Source organism: Caloenas nicobarica, chromosome 16 (genome assembly GCF_036013445.1).
Source record: "Caloenas nicobarica isolate bCalNic1 chromosome 16, bCalNic1.hap1, whole genome shotgun sequence".
Taxonomy (NCBI): Eukaryota; Metazoa; Chordata; class Aves; order Columbiformes; family Columbidae; genus Caloenas; species Caloenas nicobarica.
Window position 1 is genome coordinate 13,047,779 of NC_088260.1, and position 20,069 is coordinate 13,067,847.

Here is a 20,069-nt window from a genome sequence, read left to right on the forward strand (position 1 = left end):
TGGCTGAACCATCCCTGCAGACATCCCAGGCCAGGCTGGACGGGGCTCTGAGCAACCTGAGCTGGTGCAGATGTCCCTGCTCATGGCAGGGGTGGCACTGGGGGAGCTGGGAAGGGCCCTTCAACCCAAACCCTTCTGTGACTCTAAGGCACCAGCAGAGTTTGCAGCAGGACAGCTGAGCAGCACGTAAGACCTTCCCAAAAGATGCTGAACTGGCTCTGAAATGCCCTAATGATGGTTATTTCCCAGACCCCACAAAACCTTATAGCAGGGACCCCCTTTCTGAGCTCCTCATTGCCCGTCCTCGCTCGCCACACAGGGAGGCCACACAGTGAAGTAGCTCCAGAAGTACCATCCCTGTGCCAGCACGGGGACAGGGATTGCAATGGGACCAGGGCAGGCTCCAGATCACACAATCATTTTGGTTGGAAAAGCCCCTCAAACTCATCGAGTCCAACCGTTCCCCCAGCCCTGGCACTGCCCCATGTCCCTGGGAACCTCATCTCCGTCTGTCCAACCCCTCCAGGGATGGTGACTCCAGCCCTGCCCTGGGCAGCCTGTTCCAATGCCCCACAGCCCTTGGGGGAAGAAATTGTTCCCCACATCCAACCTCAACCTCCCCTGGCGCAACTCGAGGCCGTTTCCTCTGGTCCTGGCGCTTGTTCCGGGGGAGCAGAGCCCGACCCCCCCTGGCTCCAAGCTCCTTTCAGGCAGGTCAGAGATCAGAAGGTCTCCCCTCAGCTCCTGTTCTCCAGCTGAACCCCCAGCTCCCTCAGCCGCTCCCATCACACTTGTGCTCCAGCCCCTCACCAGCTCCGTTCCCTTCTCTCAACTCACTCCAGCACCTCAAGGCCTTTCTTGGCGTGAGGGGCCCAGAACTGACCCCAGGATTCGAGGCTTGACCTCCCCAGTGGGGTCACTGCCCTGGGCCTGCTGGCCACACCAGTGCTGTCACAAGCCAGGATGCTTCTCAGAGGAGCAGGGGCAGAGTCAGGCCCTGCAGTCCATACCCACCTGTCCCTGCCCCTTTTCCAGCCCCTCTCCAGCTGGTCTGCAGTGCCCCGAAGGCATCGCTGCCCCAGCAGCACCCAGACACCCCCTCACCTCTGGGCCTCCCGGTCGTCCTTGGGCATGTAGTTGGCCAGACAGTCCAGGATGAAGATCTGGCCCCACTCTGTGCACTCGTTCAGGGCCGTGAGCAGCTTGTTGATGGACTGGGGATTGAGATCCAGGAGGTTACTGCTCGGGTGAGACTCTGCTATTTCCGAGAGAGCCGCTACTGCGTTGGCCACTACCTGCCAGAGGGGACAGGGTGCGTGTTAGGTGACAGCGAGCGTGAGGTGACACCCAGTGTGGTTCAACAGCTCAGGGGAGAGCTGGCGCAAGCGGATGAGCTGCACCCTCGGTATCAGCGTCTTCCACCCCAGCAGCATCTGGGCACCAGCCTCTCCTCCCCACCAGCCGATGCTCGGGAGATGAGCAATCGCCGCCAGCGCGGTCCCACCGCCCACGCCACATCCCCAACGCTTCACACGTGTTCAGCAGAGTCAGCCTTGGCCCCGTGCCCGGGCAGCCCTGAGGAGCCCTGGCGCTTTCTGCAGCAGCTCCCGGGCTCACTGCGACACCTGGGGCAAGACCTGAAGAGCAGCAAAAGCTGGGGGAAGAGAAACCCTGGAGAAAGTGGGTTTGGAAGTCACACACACCTGGAGAAAAGCAGGGAGACTAAGAACCACCAGCTACGTGGTACCGGAGCCAATATCAGCTCCCTTCTGCCACCACCCCCTGCTCCCAGCTGGCCAGGGCAGCCTCCTCCCCACCGGGAACACACCAATAATGCACAGCCGAGGAACTGGTGATGCTTTCCAGCATGGAGACACAGTTACAGGACAAGGAGCACAACCTGCAGCCCTCAGAAACAGCTGTCCCCAAAAGGGGTCTGATAAGCACCAAAAAGAGAGTGAAGGGGAGCACGGGAGGAAAGGAGTCAGCATGTGAAGACGAAGGAAGAGAATTTACTGTCATTCAGATGAAGAAAGGATAGAGAAGACAAAAAATAATCACCATGGGGTTGGAGTCGGAGATAAGGTCCTTCAGGGTGTCCAGGAAGCCCTGGTCCTCCACCAGCTGGGCGTTGATGTCGTGGAGCTTGGCCACGCAGACGGCTGCCGTCTTGCGCACATACGGGTCCTCGTCCTTCAGGCACTTGCGCAGGGGCTCGCACAGATACTCCGTGATCTTGTCCACGCGGATGCAGCCCATGGTGCGCACGGCCAGAGCCCGGATCAGCGGGTTTGGGTCCTCGCAGTCCTGTGGGGATGAGAGAAGGAGGGGACATGTCCAGGGCCACTTCTGCAATCACAGGCGTCAGTGGTGGCTTTGGGACCACCACTCTCCTTTGGGTACCTGACATCTAAAGGTTTTAATGCTCAGCCCTGGAGAACAAGTCACCCAAGAGAGAGGTTTGAGCTCTTGTTCTGCAATCTGGCACCCACAGAGTTTTAATAGCATCAGTCCTCACCCCAAACACACCTCCCGGCACCTGATGTCTTCACCACTTAAACCAACTACCTGAAATCAGCTCCCATCCTGCAGAACAGCCACCTGACCTGGGAAATGCATCTAACAGGTTTATTGTGTGGATTTTTTTCTTCTAAAAAGCAAAAACTCTCTAATGCCCACCAAGCCTTTTCACAAAGTGCTTTGACAATATCTTGGCTCCTAACAAACATGCTCTTCAGCTCCCAGCTCCAACTGGAAGATCACAAGGGCTTTCTCGCTGCGGAGACTTCAGTGCACAAGCTCACATGACGGTGGTTCCATCGCAGGAGCTGCCCACAACCGAAGCTGCTGCTGACAGAGCAAGTGGCACAGCGCAGCTGCCGAAAAAACGTTTTTCTTCTGCATTAGCAGACAAATTTGCTCAGTTATTTAGAGCTAGGGGAGAGGATTTGGAAACCTGCCCACGTTCCCTTCTTCGGAGCAGGGTACACAGCAGATTCGCATGGTGGCCTCACAGAAACAGGGATGCACGTGGGGCTGAATGCTGCAGCATGCGGCTCCAAGGCGTCTCTCACCTTCACAAAGGTGTTGACTGCCATGATGGCCATGTCAGGCTGGCTCTTGGCATAGTTCATCAGGTAGAGGTAGACCAGCTTCTTCAGCTCCAGGTTGTCCGTCTGCATGCAGTTCACCACGTCCGGGAAGAGAGCGCTGAAACACAAAGCATCTCGGTGACGGCAGGACAGAGATGTCACAGTCTGCAGGACACACCTCGCCACAGCTCAACCCGCTCCTGGAGCCAGATGACCCTGAGATCTCACAATCCCAGCCTGGTTGGGTTGCAGGACCTCTGTAGATCCCCCAGCCCAGTGCTGCTCACGCAGGGTCTCCAGAGCAGATCACACAGGTCGGGCCAGGCGGGTTTGAATGTCTCAGAGAAGGAGACTCCACACCCGCTCTGGGCAGCCTGGTCCAGGCTCTGGCACCTCCCAGCAAGGAAGTTTCTCCTCATGTTCAGATGGTCCCTCCTGTGTTTCAGTCTGTGCCCGTTGCCCCTCACCCTGGCGTTGGGCACCACTGAACAGAGTCTGCTCCATCCTCTGACACCCACCCTGAGATATTGATCCCATTGATCAGATCCCTCTCAGCTTCTCTTCTCCAGCTCAACAGCCCCAGCTCTCTCAGTCTCTCCTCATCACAAAGATGCTCCAGACCCCTCAGCATCTTTGTGTCCCTGCACTGGACTCTCTCCAGTAATTCCTTGTCCTTCTTGAACTGGGGAGCCCAGACCTGGACACGGACTCCAGGTGTGGCCTCACCAGGGCAGAGCAGAGGGGGAGGAACCTCCCTCGACCTGCTGATCACAGTCTTCTTAACGCACCCCAGGTACCATTGGCTTCTTGGCCACAGAGCACAGGCCCTGAGCCCACCCTGCAGCAGATGTGGCCCAATCACCCACCCCCAGTGGGTTTTTCTTTACGGATCCATATAGACAGCAGCTCAAACCAGCCCTAATGGACTGAAACTGAGCTCTCCCACATGGCTGTGCCCTATTCCAGCTCCAGTGCATGCCCACGGCCCCAGCAGAAGGTGCAACATCACCCAGCCCTCACGGGATGGTGCAAAAGGCTCCGGAACCTGCAAGAGGATGAGGGAGATAAGCCGTTCTCCCGCCACCTTCTGCGCAGCCCTACCAAAACCGCTCTCTGGTTTTGCGCATGTTAAACCTGTCCTGCTGCAAACTGCCGAGTGCTTGCCCCATGTCCTGCGCTAGAAACACGTCATTAGAGGAGTGAACACGCAGGGCTGGGGGTAAGGAACATCCCCTCTCCCCAGGGTGAGCCCCGCAGCAGGACGATGCTCTGCTGGGACAGAGCGGAGCCGCCTGCAAAGAGCTGGAACCTTCCCCTTAGAGTCACAGAATCATTTTGATTGGAAAAGACCCTCAAGACCATCGAGTCCAACCATAACCCACCCCTGGCACTGCCCCATGTCCCTGAGAACCTCATCTCCGTCTGTCCAACCCCTCCAGGGATGGCGACTCCACCCCTGCCCTGGGCAACCTGTTCCAATGCCCGACAGCCCTTCTGGGAAGAAATTGTTCCCCAGATCCAACCTCAACCTCCCCTGGCGCAACTTGAGGCGTTTCCTCTGGTCCTGGCGCTTGTTCCTGCGGAGCAGAGACCAACACACTCCCAGCGAGAATTAAACGCCGTGGAGCTGCGGGACGCCAGAGACACTGTTCCACCACAGCCAATAAAGACACACCAATTAAAGATACAGACTGACCAATTAGATTATTAAACCACCTTGGGAGAAGCAATCAAGATCAGAGGGCTAACGCAAGGGTTATCCCACCCTGACAGGTGTCCCTGGGCTTCTGGAAGCTTCTCCGCCACTACAAACCCAGCCATAACTTACAGGATTGAACCCAGGGACCCCAAACCCAGGCACTGCGCATCACTGGCAGCACCTCGGCTGCACTCACCCCAGGCTAAGCCAGGCCTTCCTGCACCTCCCAGGGAGGGCTGAACCCAGTAAATCACTTTCTTGCAGCCTAAAACATGCACGCGCTAAAAAAAAAAAAAAAAAAAAAAAACAAAAACAAAAAAACAACAAAAAACAGGCTGCCACAGCCAGTATTTCCTTTCCAAGCGATGCAGCTTCTGCTGTGGGTTGAGCAGCCTCGGGCACGTCCTTGCCATGGCCAGTGACGTTTCCTCCATGGTGGCCCCGAGACAGAGTGTGACCCGCTGCTGCCAGTGCTCTGGGAGCCGGGGACACACCAGTTTACCCAACACAGAGCCCAGACTAGGGTTTTCCTCCATCTACTCTTAAACACGCCACGAAAAGCAAAGCGCTGACGTCGTGTGTAATGCCAAGGGTGTGCGGGGATGGATCCAGGCAGGGAGGAGGGGATCGAGGGGCCACGTGCTGCTCACTCAGCCAGATAACGGAGAAGAGGGAAAAGCAGCCACCTGACCTTTTGGACCGTAGCAGCTGCAAAAGGCTGATCAACACCGAGGCTGAGACACCGGCCCTCTGCCATAAAGGCTCAGAGCGGGTTTCTGCTGGGTTTTAGTAACACTTGAAACAAGCAGCAATAATCCCAACAAACTTATCTGGCAGCCAGACCAATCCTCTTTTAGCCAGATTACTCCCAAAGCCACGCGAGCCCCTGCCCGCCAGACGGCCGCGCTTACCCACGTGTTCCTGCCGTAGCAGGGGGTACGGCTGCAGCCAGGAGCTCGCTCCATCCTCTCCCGAGATGAAAGCCAAGCACAAAAACCCCTTGGAGGCAACAGGGGAGAACGGGAGCCCACAAGCCACCCTCCCGGTGCGGTTTGGCCCAGGGATCCCTGGCACGGCATCACCACGCACCTGACGTCCTTCCCGACGGTCATGGACGCTATCACCTTCTTCACGGCCTCCTTCTTCTTCTCCTTCTTGTCGCTGTTCAGTTCAGCTTTCAGCTCAAATATCTCCCCTGGAAGAAGGGGAAGAGGGGGGCGCAGGGGTTAGGGGATGCTGGGTGCTGCGGGGTGCCAGGAGCTGGAAGGGAGGGGATTTAACTTCCCAAATGTCTCACTGAGAGCTCCCGAGGGGCTCAGCTCTCACCCGCAGAGATGAGCATGCTGGGGTGACCCTGCGGCCCCACAAGAGTCCCAGGGGCTTCAGTGACCAGAGACACCGCAGGGGTGACAACCACCAGCCCCCCACCCTCCAAGTACAGGACACAGGGGTTATTCAGGGGGTATTTTGGCTGCGGGGTGGTTATCAGAGCCCACAGCAGCCCCCAGTCCTGCCCTCACAAAGCCACCCCGAGCTCTTTATTCGCTCCCAGGCAGACAGACCGAAAAGGAAGATGCCACATGGCCTTTCTCCACACTAATTCCTTGCTCTGGAAAGTGCTTAAGTCCAACTCCCCAAGCACTTCTGTCCCAGCATGGGGGAGCTCAGTGGGGGGCCGTGTCCCGCAGCCGCTCCTGAGCCGCTAAAGCCGATCACCCAGCTGCCACCGGCCCTGGTTGGGCGCAGGGGGCTGGTGACAAGCTCAGGAGCCACCCCGGCTGTGTCGGAGCGAGGGCATCAGCCACGGCATCCCGCATGGGATCAGGGCTCTCCCATGGGAATTGCCACCTCTGCCACCTTCCAATGGCAGGGACAGCGCTCCCCAACTGGCTTATAACACCGTGAGAGAGCAGGAGAAACAGTGTGAGCAGGAAAAACAGTGGGAGGCTCCAGCTGCGTCCCCCTTACCTTTCTTCGTGGTGGTGAAGTACTTGGAGTCCGTCATGGTGGTCTCCAGCTGGCGGCACGTTCCTGGGAGGGGAGGCAGAGCAGAGAGGGTGAGGGGGGATAATTCCCTCGCCGAGGTCACTAGGGAATGCTCAGGAAGGAAAGGGCAGGGGTGGGAAAGAGCTTGGGATGTCACGGGAAGAGTCCCAGGGAGATGAAGCGCCCAGGGAAGCCCTCGGTGCCCGTTCCCCCGGGGAGGGCGAGCGCCTCTGCCCATGAGGGAGCGACCAGCTGGTTCGCTAACGAAGGTGCAGAGGAGGAGGAGGAAGGTGCTGAACACGCCAGTGTCCACCCCTGCTCAGGCTCCAGCCCCAACCTGCTTCTCTCGCCAGCAGCAGCCACTTTGCTCACCCCATCCCCACAGCAAGTAAACTCTCCTGGGTTTGTGTCTCCTTGTCCAAAAAACACTTTTCTAGGGAAAATTCACCCCCAGCCTTGTCTCACACCTACACAGGGAACAGCTTGGGGATGAGAAGAGGAACCGAGCAAAACCCAAAGCTCAGGCCAACGCTGGAGCAAGGGGACAGCGCGGACGAGGGGGACACGACTGCCAGCACCCCAGCAAGATCAAAAGGAGCCTCTTCCAGAAACCAGCCCCGCTCCAGCAGCGCGGCTTTAAATTCAAAAGGCGCAAGGTTTCCGCCCAGCACTCCGGGCAATATTATATAATTCAGGCAGTTTGAGGCAGATTTACAGCTTGGCAAGGCTGAGGAAGCCCGTGCAAGCAGCAGATAGTCCCTAAAGGTCAGTGGGGATTTGTCTTTACAGCGGTTTCACCCATTTTTCCTTCAACAGCAAAGAAACCAGAGGCTTGTCCTTGAGATCCTGCAGTGGCCTTGCTGCTTGGGAGGGGCAGGAGCAGGGGAAGCAAAGCCAAGTGGAAAAAAAAAAAAAAAAAGAAACAAAAAGAGCTTGCAAATGGTTTTAAAATGTAAATGAGCATCAGTGAAAGCCAAATGCAGCAATCCCCTGCGAGCACAGAGAAACCGTGTCCTCTGTTCCCTGGCCAGGCTGGAGAGGGATCCCCAACGGGGATAAAAAGAAAATCTGGATAAAATGTGGGGGCTGAGCCCGCCGGGCAGAGCACACAGCCAGAGCCGGCTTGGCAGGCAGGGAAAGAAAAAGGGTTTGCACGGGTTCAGGGCTCGCTTCGGGTGTTGGCAGCCGGTCCCGACGCTGTTACAGAGGGGGCAAAGCGCTTCCTGACCAGCCTGTGCGAGCACAGCGCTCCTCCCTGCCTCGGTTACCTGGGATTTACTCAGAGGCTTTTTTCCCCCCCCGGGGTCCTGGCTCTCCAGCAAACAGCGGGAGCTCCTGGCCGTGCCGCAGCAGCTCTCTGCGCCTCACTGCAGCTCCCAGCCTGCAAGACAGGGAGGAAGGAGCATTTACCGCAGTCCCTCCGATGTCGCCGACCTGGCGCGCAGTCAGCTCGGCTCTGCAGAAAGTGCCTGGAAAGCAAAACTCAAAGCCCTACCGGGGAATTTCTGCAGCCAGCTTGGAGACATGAATCACCCCGCTGCTTTTCTGCGGCTTCCCAGAGCCACCGGGTACCGCAGCATGTTTTCCCCACCCAAAACCCCCCGAATTTCTGAGAGGGAGGTGACCACCCATCTCCCCCACCCCTTTAAGCCCTGCAGAGCTGCCAGCAGCCCCCAAAAACCAAACTACCGCCTCCTCCTCCAGCCTGAGCTCCAAAATTCAGGGCCCTCCTTGCTCCTCGCACCAACCCCTCCACCCCTCTGGCACCAGGACCAGACTTGAAGCGACCCAGCGCTTGGACGAGGGGACGAGCGAGGCTCCGAACACCCAAAGCTGGGTGCTCAGCACCCCGCACCGGGTCTGTCCCCCCGGGTGACGAGGCAGCGCTGCTGAAGGTGAATTCCCCGAGCTCAGTCCCTGGGCTGGAGCCAATGCCGCTGCCTGGCTCCAGTTTTAAGGAGGGCGAAGGAAACAGTTTGGGGACTGCAGAGCAGCTTGGCGTTACCCCACGCGCTGTCGTGCAGCTGGAATTGGGCACGGGGCACATGTGGCAGGGTCCCCATTTCGCAGCTGCAGCCCAACAGTAAATAAAACAGATTTCTGGTACATAGGAGCAGGGGGTGTCAGACCCAGAGACAAAAGCCATGGTCATCTCGTTTGGACAGAGCCGATTGTTTAGTCATTATGGTGAGTTGCAAATATTCTGCCCTTGCTACACCCTGTGAGCAAAAACAGGTGGCGGGAGCTCATCTGCAGACAGGGAGGTGACAGCACGACGCAGAGCCAGGCACAGAGTTTTGCTCCTCCGGCTCCAGCAATTCCCACCGAGCTCCTTTCCAGGCTGGGAAAAACATCCCGGCACTCGGTGATGTCCCAGCGAGGGGCTGAGCAGAGCTGGGACCTTCCCCTTAGAGTCACAGAACGATTTTGGTTGGAAGAGTCCTCAAGAGCATCGAGTTCAACCGTTCCCCCAGCCCTGGCACTGCCCCATGTCCCTGAGAACCTCCTCTCCGTCTGTCCAACCCCTCCAGGGATGGTGACTCCACCACTGCCCTGGGCAGCCTGTTCCAATGCCCCACAGCCCTTTGGGGAAGAAATTGTTCCCCAGATCCAACCTCAACCTCCCCTGGCGCAACTTGAGGCCGTTTCCTCTGGTCCTGGCGCTTGTTACTGGAAGAAGCCCCAAGGTCTGGAGTGTCTGGTTTCCTGCTGCTCACGAAGCACTTCGATTTGGGGCTGAAGGAGGACCCGGCGCTCCTGCGGCTGAGCTCCCACGTCCCAGAGCTGCAGGTGATGTGTCCGTGTGGGCACAACGTGGTGCCGGCCCCTCCTCGATCTCACACCCCCTTCCTCCCCATTGCCACGCCAGCGGGCTCCCGAATCACCCACCAAGCCTGAATAAGAAGCTGCTAAACCCACAATACAGCAAAGGCAGCACAGTGTTTCTCATCAAGGCAGACACCGATAAGCCATCGCTGGTGCCACTCAGTTCCTCTTACAGAAATAAAACTCATTAGTGACCCCCAGCTACTTTTACCACCCTGTTTCAGGCCAGTTCCTCCCTCCCTGAAAGCTGAGATGCTGCTGATGGGAGTTTTTCACCTTCCAGCAACACAGACGTGTTACGTGGGAAGCGATGAGGGGAAAGCGCTGCCGCTCTTCCCATGGAACGAGCCGTCTAAGCACCACACGAGCATTTAAACTGTGCCCAGGACGAGCGGGTCCCGGATTATTCCAGCACAAGGGTTCACCATGGCCCTGCTGATCTTCCCACAGACCCTGTGCCAGCCCAGAACAGAAACTTACTGCCTGACAGTAAGTTTGGATCTACCCAGCCAGACACGTGGCCTCAGAGGGGCTGACAAGGCAGGCGGGAAGGAAGGAAACGCAGGGAGATGCGTCAGCTCCAGCCCGGCACAAACACACGTCCCCTGAGCACGGGGGGTGTGTGTTGGCACCTAAATAATAGAATCATTTCAGGCAGAAGAGACCCTCAAGATCACTGAGTCCAAAAAAGCGGAGGGAGAGGCGAAGAGGAGCGGGAACTCTAAGGACAAGTTTCTAGGGAACAGCTCGCCTAGAAAACAGGGGGTCAGCTGAAGGTGAGCAGGGCAGGAAAACTCCTATGAGCAATAAACGCTCTCCCTCACAGCTGCAAATAAAGCACTTGAGGTGGATCAGTAAAAACCGGTAAACTGGCCTAATTAAAAAAAATTAAGGCAGATTAAAAACCTTAAACATTGCGACGGGTCACTGAAGCCGTGGGGACTTCGCACAACTGTTCTCTGCTGATATGAAGCAACTTGAGGCCAACACAAAAGGTCAGAGATGCGTGAGGCCATGACGGCCCCCACACCTCTGAGCAGCACCGCACGGCCAGCGAATAAACCCCCAGATCGGGCACAGACACCAGTGGAGGATGATAAAAACCCAAACAGGGAAGAGGAGAACAAGCAGCTGAGGATACGAGAGCCAGCGGCTAAAAAGCCTCGTGCCAAACCCAATTCTTTTTCCTCCTTACAGCAGCGAGGTTCTGTGGTGTATCCATCCTGCTCCCATCTCTGTGCCCAACCCCATCTCTGCCCCACACAGCTGGCACAAAGCCCCAGGGGCTCACACCAGCCCCCTAAGAAGATATTTTCCTAAGGACTGGTCTAATTTGAGCCAGTCTTAGCTCACACACAGCCTCGCAGCAACACGGGGCTGTGAGCTGGTTCTTGCATTCCCAGCTTGGCTCAAACCTTCGCATCTCCCTGAAGGGACCAGGACCGTCCCACCCACACTGTCACAGCACGGTCACCCTGCCCCGTGCCACCAAACCGCAGGGCTGGCAACACCCCACGGCTCCCACTAAAGTTGTAAATATACCCACAGAGCCCCCTGCAAAGGAACTGCCCAAAGCCGGCGAGTGCCACAAATTATTCTGCGTTTTCTAGAAAAGGAGCCACTGATTAATGGCAGCATCGAGTGCAGACAGTGGTCAGTGAACCCTGCGGGCCGGCACCTGCGCATCCCCTGGCAAACCTATCACTGAGCCACTCACATGCTGTCTTGGGGGGTACGTGTCCCCTCAACCAAGAAGCTCAGGTGCCCCCTCTTCACAATTCCTGGGGTACAGCCTCACCGAACTCACTGCGGCCTTCACAAAGGGCTCAAAATCATGGCAGGTCAATTCAACTGCTGAGCTGCCGCTTGAGTGATATGAAACCCCGAAGCGCCGGCATCTGGCCTCTAATTAATAACCCAGACGGCAGAACAGCGTCCGTACACAGAAACGAGTCGCAAATGGTCCAGCCCATCAACCAATAATTGGGGAATAAAACCCACAAACAGGCAAAGGAAAGGCCTGAGGTGTCCCCTGCACCGCACACAGGGCACATGGGGATCCCAACATGCATCGTGAGCTGGAGACACAGGGGGATTTTAAGCAGCAAAGCCCCAAACGTCACCTTGAGTGGGGACAACACCTCTGGTGTCCCCAAAACACCAGCTGAGCACCCTCAGAGAGGCTGAGGACCTTGTTCCAGAGGTGTCAGGACACACAGACGAGCTTTGTCCCGCAGCAGCAGCCCCACCAGCAGCTTCCCGCAGCAGAGGGGACGTTCTTCTCCTGGGAAAGCCAAACACCACCACCACAGAACTCCCAGCCCGGCTCGACCCCAGCGAGACCAACCCCGCTGGGAAGCCCCTCGGGGTCCCAAAGTGTCAGGTCCGCTGGGTCCGGCAGCCCCTGATCCACAGCCAGGTCTGGGGACAGCAAAGCAGATGAACCAACTGCCCAGCCCAGGCACCTACTTAACCTCCTCGTTAACCTGAAGTTGCTTCACAGGCTATTTTTAATTAAGTCTGGGGTTTTTTTCCCCCCTAGAACCTCCACGAAGGAGGCAGAAAGCACAGCATATCAGAGCAGGTACATCTCTGTCTGATCTGTGCCCAGTTCCCAGCTTATTCCATACCTCGGCAGGCCCGGTACTGACCCTTTCGCACGGATCTGTCGCAGGTACCAAGAGCTTTCAGTCCCCACAGCCACCCCAGCCCTGGAACTGGTTCCTCCTCCGCCCAAACGCAGCAGCAGGAGGGAAGCAGGGGTGGGTTCCCCTTTTCTCCATGTGCCCTTCAGCTCTCCTGTCCTTCCCCCCCTTGCCCGGAGCCCCAGACTCTGCAGTGCCAGCTGGGATGCGGGGGTTCCGGCTGTTCTGCTCCTGGCACATCAAGAAGCAGCGAAGGGGACACCCCGTGCCCTGTGCCACAGGCAGGGAGCCCCGCGCTGCCCGGGGGCTCTGCCCGGCGGGGACACACGGTCCCCAGGGGGAGCGGACTCGGGGTGACCCCGTGTGCCCGCCCGGGCCGAACCACGGAATGACAGGAGGGCCCGGGCAGGACGCGGCCTTGGCCCGGGGGCTGTGCTGGGGATTCCCGGGGGCTGGGGAGAGCCCGGGGCTCCCGGTGGGAGCCGCGTCTGGGCCGGGGGGGTCGGGAAGGGCGAAGGCCCAGGCCCGGGAGGTTACCCGGCCCGGAGCAGAGCCGAGCCCGCCAGCGCGGGGTCCGGCCCGGGGTGCGCACGGCCGGAGCGGAGCCCGCCAGCAGCCCCCGGCGCCGGGAGAGCCGAGCAGCGGGAACCGCGGGGCAGCGGGACCCCCGGCCCGGCCCGTACCTGCTGCTGCCGCCGCCCGCTGCCACCGGCCCCGCGGAAGTGAGTGCCGAGCGGGGGAGCGCTTCCGGGGCGGGGCCAGGGCGGAGTGAGCGGAGCCATGGAGGGGTGGGCGGAGCCATGGGGTGGGCGGGGCTACGGCGGGAGGGGCGGGAAACGGGAGCGGGGACACGGCGTGCGGACAGGGGATGCGACACAGGGGATGGGACACAGGGGACCCAGGGGACACCACAGGGCATGGGGACAGGGGATGAGACACAGAGGACAGGAGATGGGACAGGGGACACCACGGGGCATGGGGACAGAGGATGGGATAGGGGACAGGGGTGGGACAGAGCGTGGGGACACGGGACGGAGAAAGGGGAGGGTGCGGGGGACAGCGCAGGGCATGGGGACAGGAGGGTAGACGGGACAGGTGACACGGGATGGGACCGGGGACAGAGGATGCTACAGGGGGATGGGACAGGACAGGGGATGGAACGGGGGACCCAGGGGACACCACAAGACATGGAAACAGGGGCAGGGGCCACTAGAGGGGGTGGGACAGGGCACGGGGACAGTGTCACACCCTGTCACCCGGCAGAGCCGCGTCCCCCCCTTTCCGAGCCGGGTGTTCCCGGGTGCAGGGCTGCTCGGGGGCGGCCGGCCCCGCGCCCCCGACACTCCCGAACCCCCGGGGCTGCGAACCCCTGGGCAGAACCGAGGGCCGGGAACGGGCGGGGGCTGGAGGGGCCACGGCGGGCCCGGGGCGGTGGCGCCGGGGCACAGCGAGTCCCCCTCCATCCCGGCATGCCCCGGGGCGCACTGGGGGACCGAGGCCAACTCCCCGCAGGGCCCCCCGCCAGCAGCATGCTGATTGGCTGAGCCGCGCGTACCTGGCTGCCGATTGGCTGAGCTCCGTGTACCTGGCTGCCGAGCTCAGTACCTGCTGACTGGCTGAGCTCTCTGCGTGCTGATTGGCTGGACTGCAGCTGTGCTGACTGGCCAGGCTGCCTACGAGTTCTGATTGGCCGGGCGGTCCGTGCGCGCGGATTGGCTGGGCTGAGCCCCCCCCCGCGAAGGGCTGGTGGGGGGGCGAGGTGACCCCCCCCCCCCGCCCGGAGCCCCCGGGACCCTGCGGGGTGTCCAGGCCCCCCAGCCAGCGGGACCCCGGCAGTGCCCGACCCCCGGGGGGCCACCAAGTGGGGGGTCTGGGGGCTGAGCCCCCCCCCAGGGTCCCTGCCCTTGCATCCCGCCCAGGCAAGGGGTGTCTGTGCACCCCCGGGGGGGCCCCCACCCTCCTTCCCCCCGGGAAGAGCCCCACTCTGCCCTGGGTGGTCCCGTTCTCTGTTCTTCAGGGGTCTCGTTCCCTTCCCGGGGGTCCCATTCTTTTTTCCTGGGGGTCCGGTCCTTTCTTCCCGGGGTCCCGTTCTCTGTTCCCCGGGGGTCTCGTCCTCTTCCCGAGGCTCTCGTTCCCTTCCCGGGAGTCCTGTTCTTTCTTCCCGGGGTCCTCGCTCCCTTCCCGGGGGTCCCGTTCCCTTCACGGGCGTCCACTTCTCTATTCCCGGGGGTCCTGTTCTCTATTCCTGGGGATCCCGTTCCCTTCCCGGGGGTCCCCTTCTTCTATTCCCGGGGGTCCCGCTCTCTTCTCGAGGGGTCCCCACTCCCTTCTCGGATGTTCCCCGCTCCCCATCACGGGTCCTCGCTCCCCACCCGGGGCGTGGCCGTGGGGTCCCCCCCACCCCGAGGCTGCGGCGCAGGGCGGTGCCGGCACCGGTGCCCATCCCCGTGGCCGGTGTCGGGGCGGAGCGGCCGCATCGAGCCCTATAAAGCGGGCGGCGGCTGCGGTGCCGCAGCGAGGGTGGGGGGTCACCATGAGCCTGATGCTGGAGACGCTGCTGGGGCCCCCGGGGGGGCTCCGCAAGGAGCCGGGCCGCGTTCCCCCGCGCTCCGCCGCCTCCAGCGGCTTCCACTCGTGGCCGGGCCCGGTGGTGGGGCGGGCTCGGGGCGCGGGGGGCGGCGGCGGTAGCGCGGCCGCATCCTCCACCGAGAGCCTGGACTCGCTAAACGGCGAACCGCGGGCGCGGAACGAGAAGGAGCTGCTGCAGGTGCTGAACGATCGTTTCGCCGGCTACATCGAGCGGGTGCGGGCGCTGGAGCAGCAGAACCGGGCGCTGGCGGCGGAGGCGGCGGCGCTGCGGCAGCAGCAGGCGGGACGCTCGGCCATGGGCGAGCTGTACGCGCGGGAGCTGCGCGACATGCGGGGGACCGTCCTGCGGCTGGGCGCCGAGAAGGGGCAGCTGCGGCTGGAGCGGTCCCGCCTGGCCGAGGATGTGGCCGCGCTCCGGGGGCGGCTGGAGGAGGAAGCCCGGCAGCGAAGCGAGCTGGAGGCGGCGGCCCGCGGGCTGGCCCAGCGCTCCGCGCAGGAGGAACGGGCGCGGGGGCCGCTGGAGGAGCGAGCCCGAGCCCTGCGGGAGGAGGCGGAGCTGCTGCGGCGGCAGCACCGGGCCGAGGTGGGAGCGTTGCTGCGGGGAGCCCGCCCCGAGGCCCCCGCCGAGCCCCCCGCCGCCCTGCGCCCCGGTGTCACCGCCGCCCTCCGCGACCTGCGCGCCCAGCTGGAGGGCACGGCGGCCCGCAGCACCCTCCAGGCCGAGGAGTGGTTCCGCGGTGAGTCCTCCCCGCCCCGCACACCGGAGAGGGCTCTGCCGGCAGATTCCCGCACCCCTCCCCGGGGCTGCCGCGCTCCGGGAGGGCGTTAGAGCGGCCGCGCCCCGGGGAGTGCAGAGAACCCCCCATATATACTGTGCTCTGGGAGAGCGTTAGGGTAACTTCACCCCGGGGGGGAAGCAGGGACCCCTCCCTTCTGTACTGTGTTCTGTGAGAGCGTTAGAGTATCCTGCCCCAGGGGGAGCAGGGAAGCAGGGACCCCCCCATACATATTGTGCTCCGGGAGGACGTTTCAGTAACCACACCCCTGCCACCAGCTCCCCGGTGTCTCTGGGTGCACTGGCGAGTCGTCCCCCCCCCCCCCGCAATGCGTTTTGGGGAGGGTGGCATGGTCACTGCCCCGGAACCCCTCAACTTTTCGGGGTGCCGGACCCCCCTAACGCCTCAGGCTGTCCCACCCGTCCCTCCGCACTGCAGCGAGTCCAGGAGGGTTTGCGGCGCGCTGTGGGGGGAGTACAGCGGAGGGGGGAGTGCCGCAGCCATGACGCGGGAGGGGGGAGCAGGAGTGTCCGTGCTGCGCTGCTGGGTGGGGCACTAGGGTACCGAGGGGAGATCGGCCCCGCGGGGCTCAGCACACGGGGGTTCAGCACCGCGGACAGCGGCGGTTCAGCACCGCGGACAGCGCCGGGCGCCGCCCCCACGGCTGCGCTGTACCGGGGGCGCCGAGAGCCGCGGGGTTTGTCCCCCGTCCCCACCCTGTCCCCTCTCGCCCCCCGGGGTGGCTGCGGCAAATTCCGCCCCCCCGGCTCGGGAGGGTGCGTCCGGCCGCAGCTGGGCGTGGCAAGGCGGGGTGTGAGGGGGAGCGGGAGCTCTGGAGGTCATGGGGGTTGTGGCAGGAGCTGAAGGAGAGAGGGAGGTTCGCAGCGTGCGTTTGCACTGGATAAACGCCAGGATGGGGAAAACACCCACCCAGCCCCTCCTGCCCGGGCACCTTCACCTCCCTGGCACAGGCAGAGCGAGGGCTGGTGAAGGTAGTGCAGCCAAGGAGCCCCCACTGGGGCTGGCTCTGCAGAGGACACGCAGGATGAGCAGTCTTAAAGGACAGGAGGTTCCTCAAGAAGGGGAGGCTGCAGCCTGCCCCCTCCCTGCAACTTCTCCTCTCTCCCATTGCAGTGAGGCTGGACAAGCTCTCGGAGGTTGCCAAGGTGAACACAGATGCCATCCGCTTGGCCCAGGAGGAGATCTGCGAGTACCGGCGCCAGCTCCAGGCCAAGACCACCGAGCTCGAAGCCCTCAAAGGGACACAGGAGTCACTGGAGAGGCAGAGGCAGGACTCGGAGGAGCGCCATCATGCAGATGTCCTGTCCTACCAGGTAAGATGAAGCAGTGGGCAGCACTCCAGCTATCGTCTGGTGGGGAGGGACCATCCAGGTCTTTGGGAGGAGCAGAGCTGGTGCTTTGGCTTCAGAGGAGGTGACGACCAGTGGCAAATACTCAGAGTTGTGTCTAGACTCAGCCTTCCCCTGCTCCTGGTGATCAGGTACCTAGAGCCTGAGGTTGCATTGGGGCTGTTGTGTCCCACATCCATGATGGAGCTGTCCCACCTCTCTGCCTGGCTTGGAGCTGCCCGTGATGTTGGTCACAAGCACCACCAAACTGTGCCCAGGGTTCAGGCTGTGGCTTGTGTCCCAGAGCTGGGAATTGCTGCACCAAGTGGCGGCCAGGGGCTGAAACACTGTCCCCAGGGTGATGCCTCATCTGCCTCAGGCTGAGGTTTGATGGCCACCAGAGTCATTGAAGTCCTAGAACTTCTCCACAGCTTGTCCCTACTGGAAGGAGCTCAGCTGACAGGAGGGTAGCTCTCATCTGAAGAACTCCTGCAGGTCCTCCCACTGAACTGGACACACTGAAACAGCCCCTGGATGTGTCCCCTTCCCTCTGTGTCTGCAGACCCCTCTCTGAGGACACCACAGTGTCCCTCCTCTGGTGACCAGGGGACCACTTAGGGGTGGCTCAGTGTCCCTCTGCTCCTTGGGACTGGACCCCCACATCGCCAGTTGCTCTGTTTGCTGCAGGAAACCATCCAGCAGCTCGACAGCGAGCTGAGGAACACCAAGTGGGAGATGGCAGCTCAGCTCCGGGAGTACCAGGATCTGCTCAATGTCAAAATGGCCCTGGACATCGAGATTGCTGCCTATAGGTAGGGGGGAAGCAAGGGGAAGGGAGGAGGGTCTCAACCAGGCCCCAGTGCTGGTGTCTCAGTGGATGCTCCTTGATGGAGATGGAGCTGCAGGGCATGGCTGGCAGCTCCTGGTCATGGGAGGAGGCCAGAGCTGGGTGAGAAGCAGCGATTGACTGTCCTGCTCTGGTCTCTTCCTGGTAGGAAGCTCTTGGAAGGGGAGGAATATCGGATTGAGACTGGCATTGGGATGCTCTCCTTCCCTGAGGTGGTCCCCAAGGCTCCCAGCATCACCACCAACATCAAGGTGAAGAGTGAGGAGAAGATCAAGGTGGTTGAAAAATCTGAGAAGGAGACGGTGATTGTGGAGGAGCAGACAGAGGAAATCCAGGTGACCGAGGAGGTCACAGAGGAGGATGAGGCTGAGAAAGAAGCTGAAGAGGAGAAAGCTGAAGAGGAGGAAGAAGAGGAGAAAGCTGAAGTGGAGGAAGAAGAGGAGAAAGCTGAAGCAGAGGGTGAAGAAGAGGAGAAAGCTGAAGCAGAGGGTGAAGAAGAGGAGGCCAAGTCTCCTGCAAAAGAGGAGGCCAAGTCCCCAGAGAAACCAAAGTCCCCCTCAAAGGAGGAGGCCAAGACCCCAGCTGTCAAGTCCCCAGAGAAGCCACCGACCCCCTCAAAGGAGGAGGCCAAGACCCCAGTCGTGAAGTCCCCAGAGAAACCTGCAACCCCCTCAAAGGAGGAGGCCAAGACCCCGGTTGTGAAGTCCCCAGAGAAACCTGCAACCCCCTCAAAGGAGGAGGCCAAGACCCCGGTCGTGAAGTCCCCAGAGAAACCTGCAACCCCCTCAAAGGAGGAGGCCAAGAGCCCAGCTGCAAAGTCTCCAGAGAAACCCCAAACTCCCTCAAAAGAAGAGGCAAAGACTCCATCTGTCAAATCCCCAGAAAAGCTCCCAACTCCCTCAAAGGAGGAGGCCAGAACCCCAACAGTGAAGTCCCCAGAGAAACCTGCAACCCCCTCAAAAGAGGAGGCCAAAACTCCATCTGTCAAATCCCCAGAGAAACCCCCAACCCCCTCTAAAGAGGAAGCCAAGACCCCGGCTGTGAAGTCCCCAGAGAAACCTCTAACCCCCTCTAAAGAGGAGGCCAAGACCCCAACTGTGAAGTCCCCTGAGAAAGTCAAATCTCCTCTGAAGGAGGAGGCCAAGTCCCCGCAGAAGGAAGTGGCCCCAGCCAAGGAGCCCACCCCCTCCCCTCCAAAAGAGCCAAAAGCCCCTGTGAAGGAAGAGCAGCCCAAGGAGGTGAAGGCTCCCTCCAAGCCCGGGGCAGAAGAGGGCAGGAAAGAGGAAGCTCCCAAGAAGGACGTCCCGGCCAAGGTGGAGGAGAAGCCCAAAGAGAAGGTGGCTGCTGTGCCAGAGCCTCCAGCCTCGCAGGTGAAGGAGCCCACCAAGCCAGGCCCCAAACCTGTGGAAGAAGGAAAGGCTGAGAAGGAGGCTCCACCAAAACCTCAGCAGGAGGTTGGCAAAGCAGCTGCGAAGGAGGCTGAGAAGCCAAAAGCCGAGGAGAAGGTGGAGGAGCCCAAGAAGAAGGTGGAGGAGCCCAAGAAGGTAGAGGAAGCCAAGAAGGAGAAGGTGGAGGAACCCAAGAAGGAGAAGGTGGAGGAGCCCAAGAAGGAGAAGGTGGAGGAGCCCAAAGCTAAAGCAAAACCCAAAGATGAGCCCAAAGCCAGTAAAGAGTCCCCCAAGGCTGAGCCCCCCAGCAAGGAGAGCAAAGCCCCGGAGCCGGGGAAGAAGTGAGTGGAGCCCCTCTGGGTGCGGGGGCTGGTCTGGTACCCCCAGGGTGGGGACAACCCCCCAGGCCGGGCTTTCCCTTAGCAATATGTCTGTGAGACGCAGCCCCCACAACCCGGCTCCCCCTGCAGAACGTGATTTCCGCACCTCAACACTTGAATTCTAACCCAGGAGAAGAGCCCCCAGGGGAACCCAGCGCCCTTCTCCTCTAAGTGCATTTATTTAACGTATGTGCAATCGATGGATCGCCGCAGAGCTCTAGCTGCTTGGGATGGGGGCTGGCGAGGTCCTGGGGGTGACGATTGTCCCCCCGAGTGGTGACCTGGGCTGCAGCCACCCTGGGTGGAAGATGCCAGGTGCTGTGGGGACCTTCACGCACATGGAGCACCAGGAACCTCAGCCCACTGTTACTTGCTTTCTGTGCAATAACCAAATAAAGTGCTTACAGAGATACCCTGGTTCTGCTTCTGCTGCTCTGGGGTGGTGAGAGATGGTGCAGGTGGGCAGGAAAGCTGGGGGGAGGGGGCGCCGGG

General features: G+C 60.9%; 2 protein-coding genes across 4 annotated transcripts in view; one reads left to right on the top strand and one right to left on the bottom strand.

The window, feature by feature from the left end:
- AP1B1 (adaptor related protein complex 1 subunit beta 1) overlaps positions 1-12,990 on the bottom strand; it is a 28,960-nt gene extending 15,970 nt beyond the window's left edge. For all 3 annotated transcript variants that reach the window (XM_065646303.1, XM_065646302.1, XM_065646301.1), the window contains exons 1-7: positions 12,932-12,990; positions 8,046-8,158; positions 6,760-6,822; positions 5,881-5,986; positions 3,075-3,210; positions 2,062-2,307; positions 1,105-1,295 (exon numbers count right to left, since the gene is read on the bottom strand). In XM_065646303.1, the coding sequence (XP_065502375.1) occupies positions 1,105-1,295; positions 2,062-2,307; positions 3,075-3,210; positions 5,881-5,986; positions 6,760-6,796 (716 nt within the window). In that variant the 5' untranslated portion in view covers positions 6,797-6,822; positions 8,046-8,158; positions 12,932-12,990. The remainder of the gene's footprint in view (positions 1-1,104; positions 1,296-2,061; positions 2,308-3,074; positions 3,211-5,880; positions 5,987-6,759; positions 6,823-8,045; positions 8,159-12,931) is intronic.
- Positions 12,991-14,781: 1,791 nt separating this feature from the next.
- On the top strand, positions 14,782-19,542 carry NEFH (neurofilament heavy chain). Its single transcript, XM_065646399.1, has 4 exons — positions 14,782-15,574; positions 16,748-16,947; positions 17,650-17,774; positions 17,958-19,542. The coding sequence occupies exons 1-4, from the start codon at positions 14,782-14,784 to the stop codon at positions 19,540-19,542; spliced, it is 2,703 nt and encodes a 900-aa protein (XP_065502471.1).
- Positions 19,543-20,069: the final 527 nt, after the last annotated feature.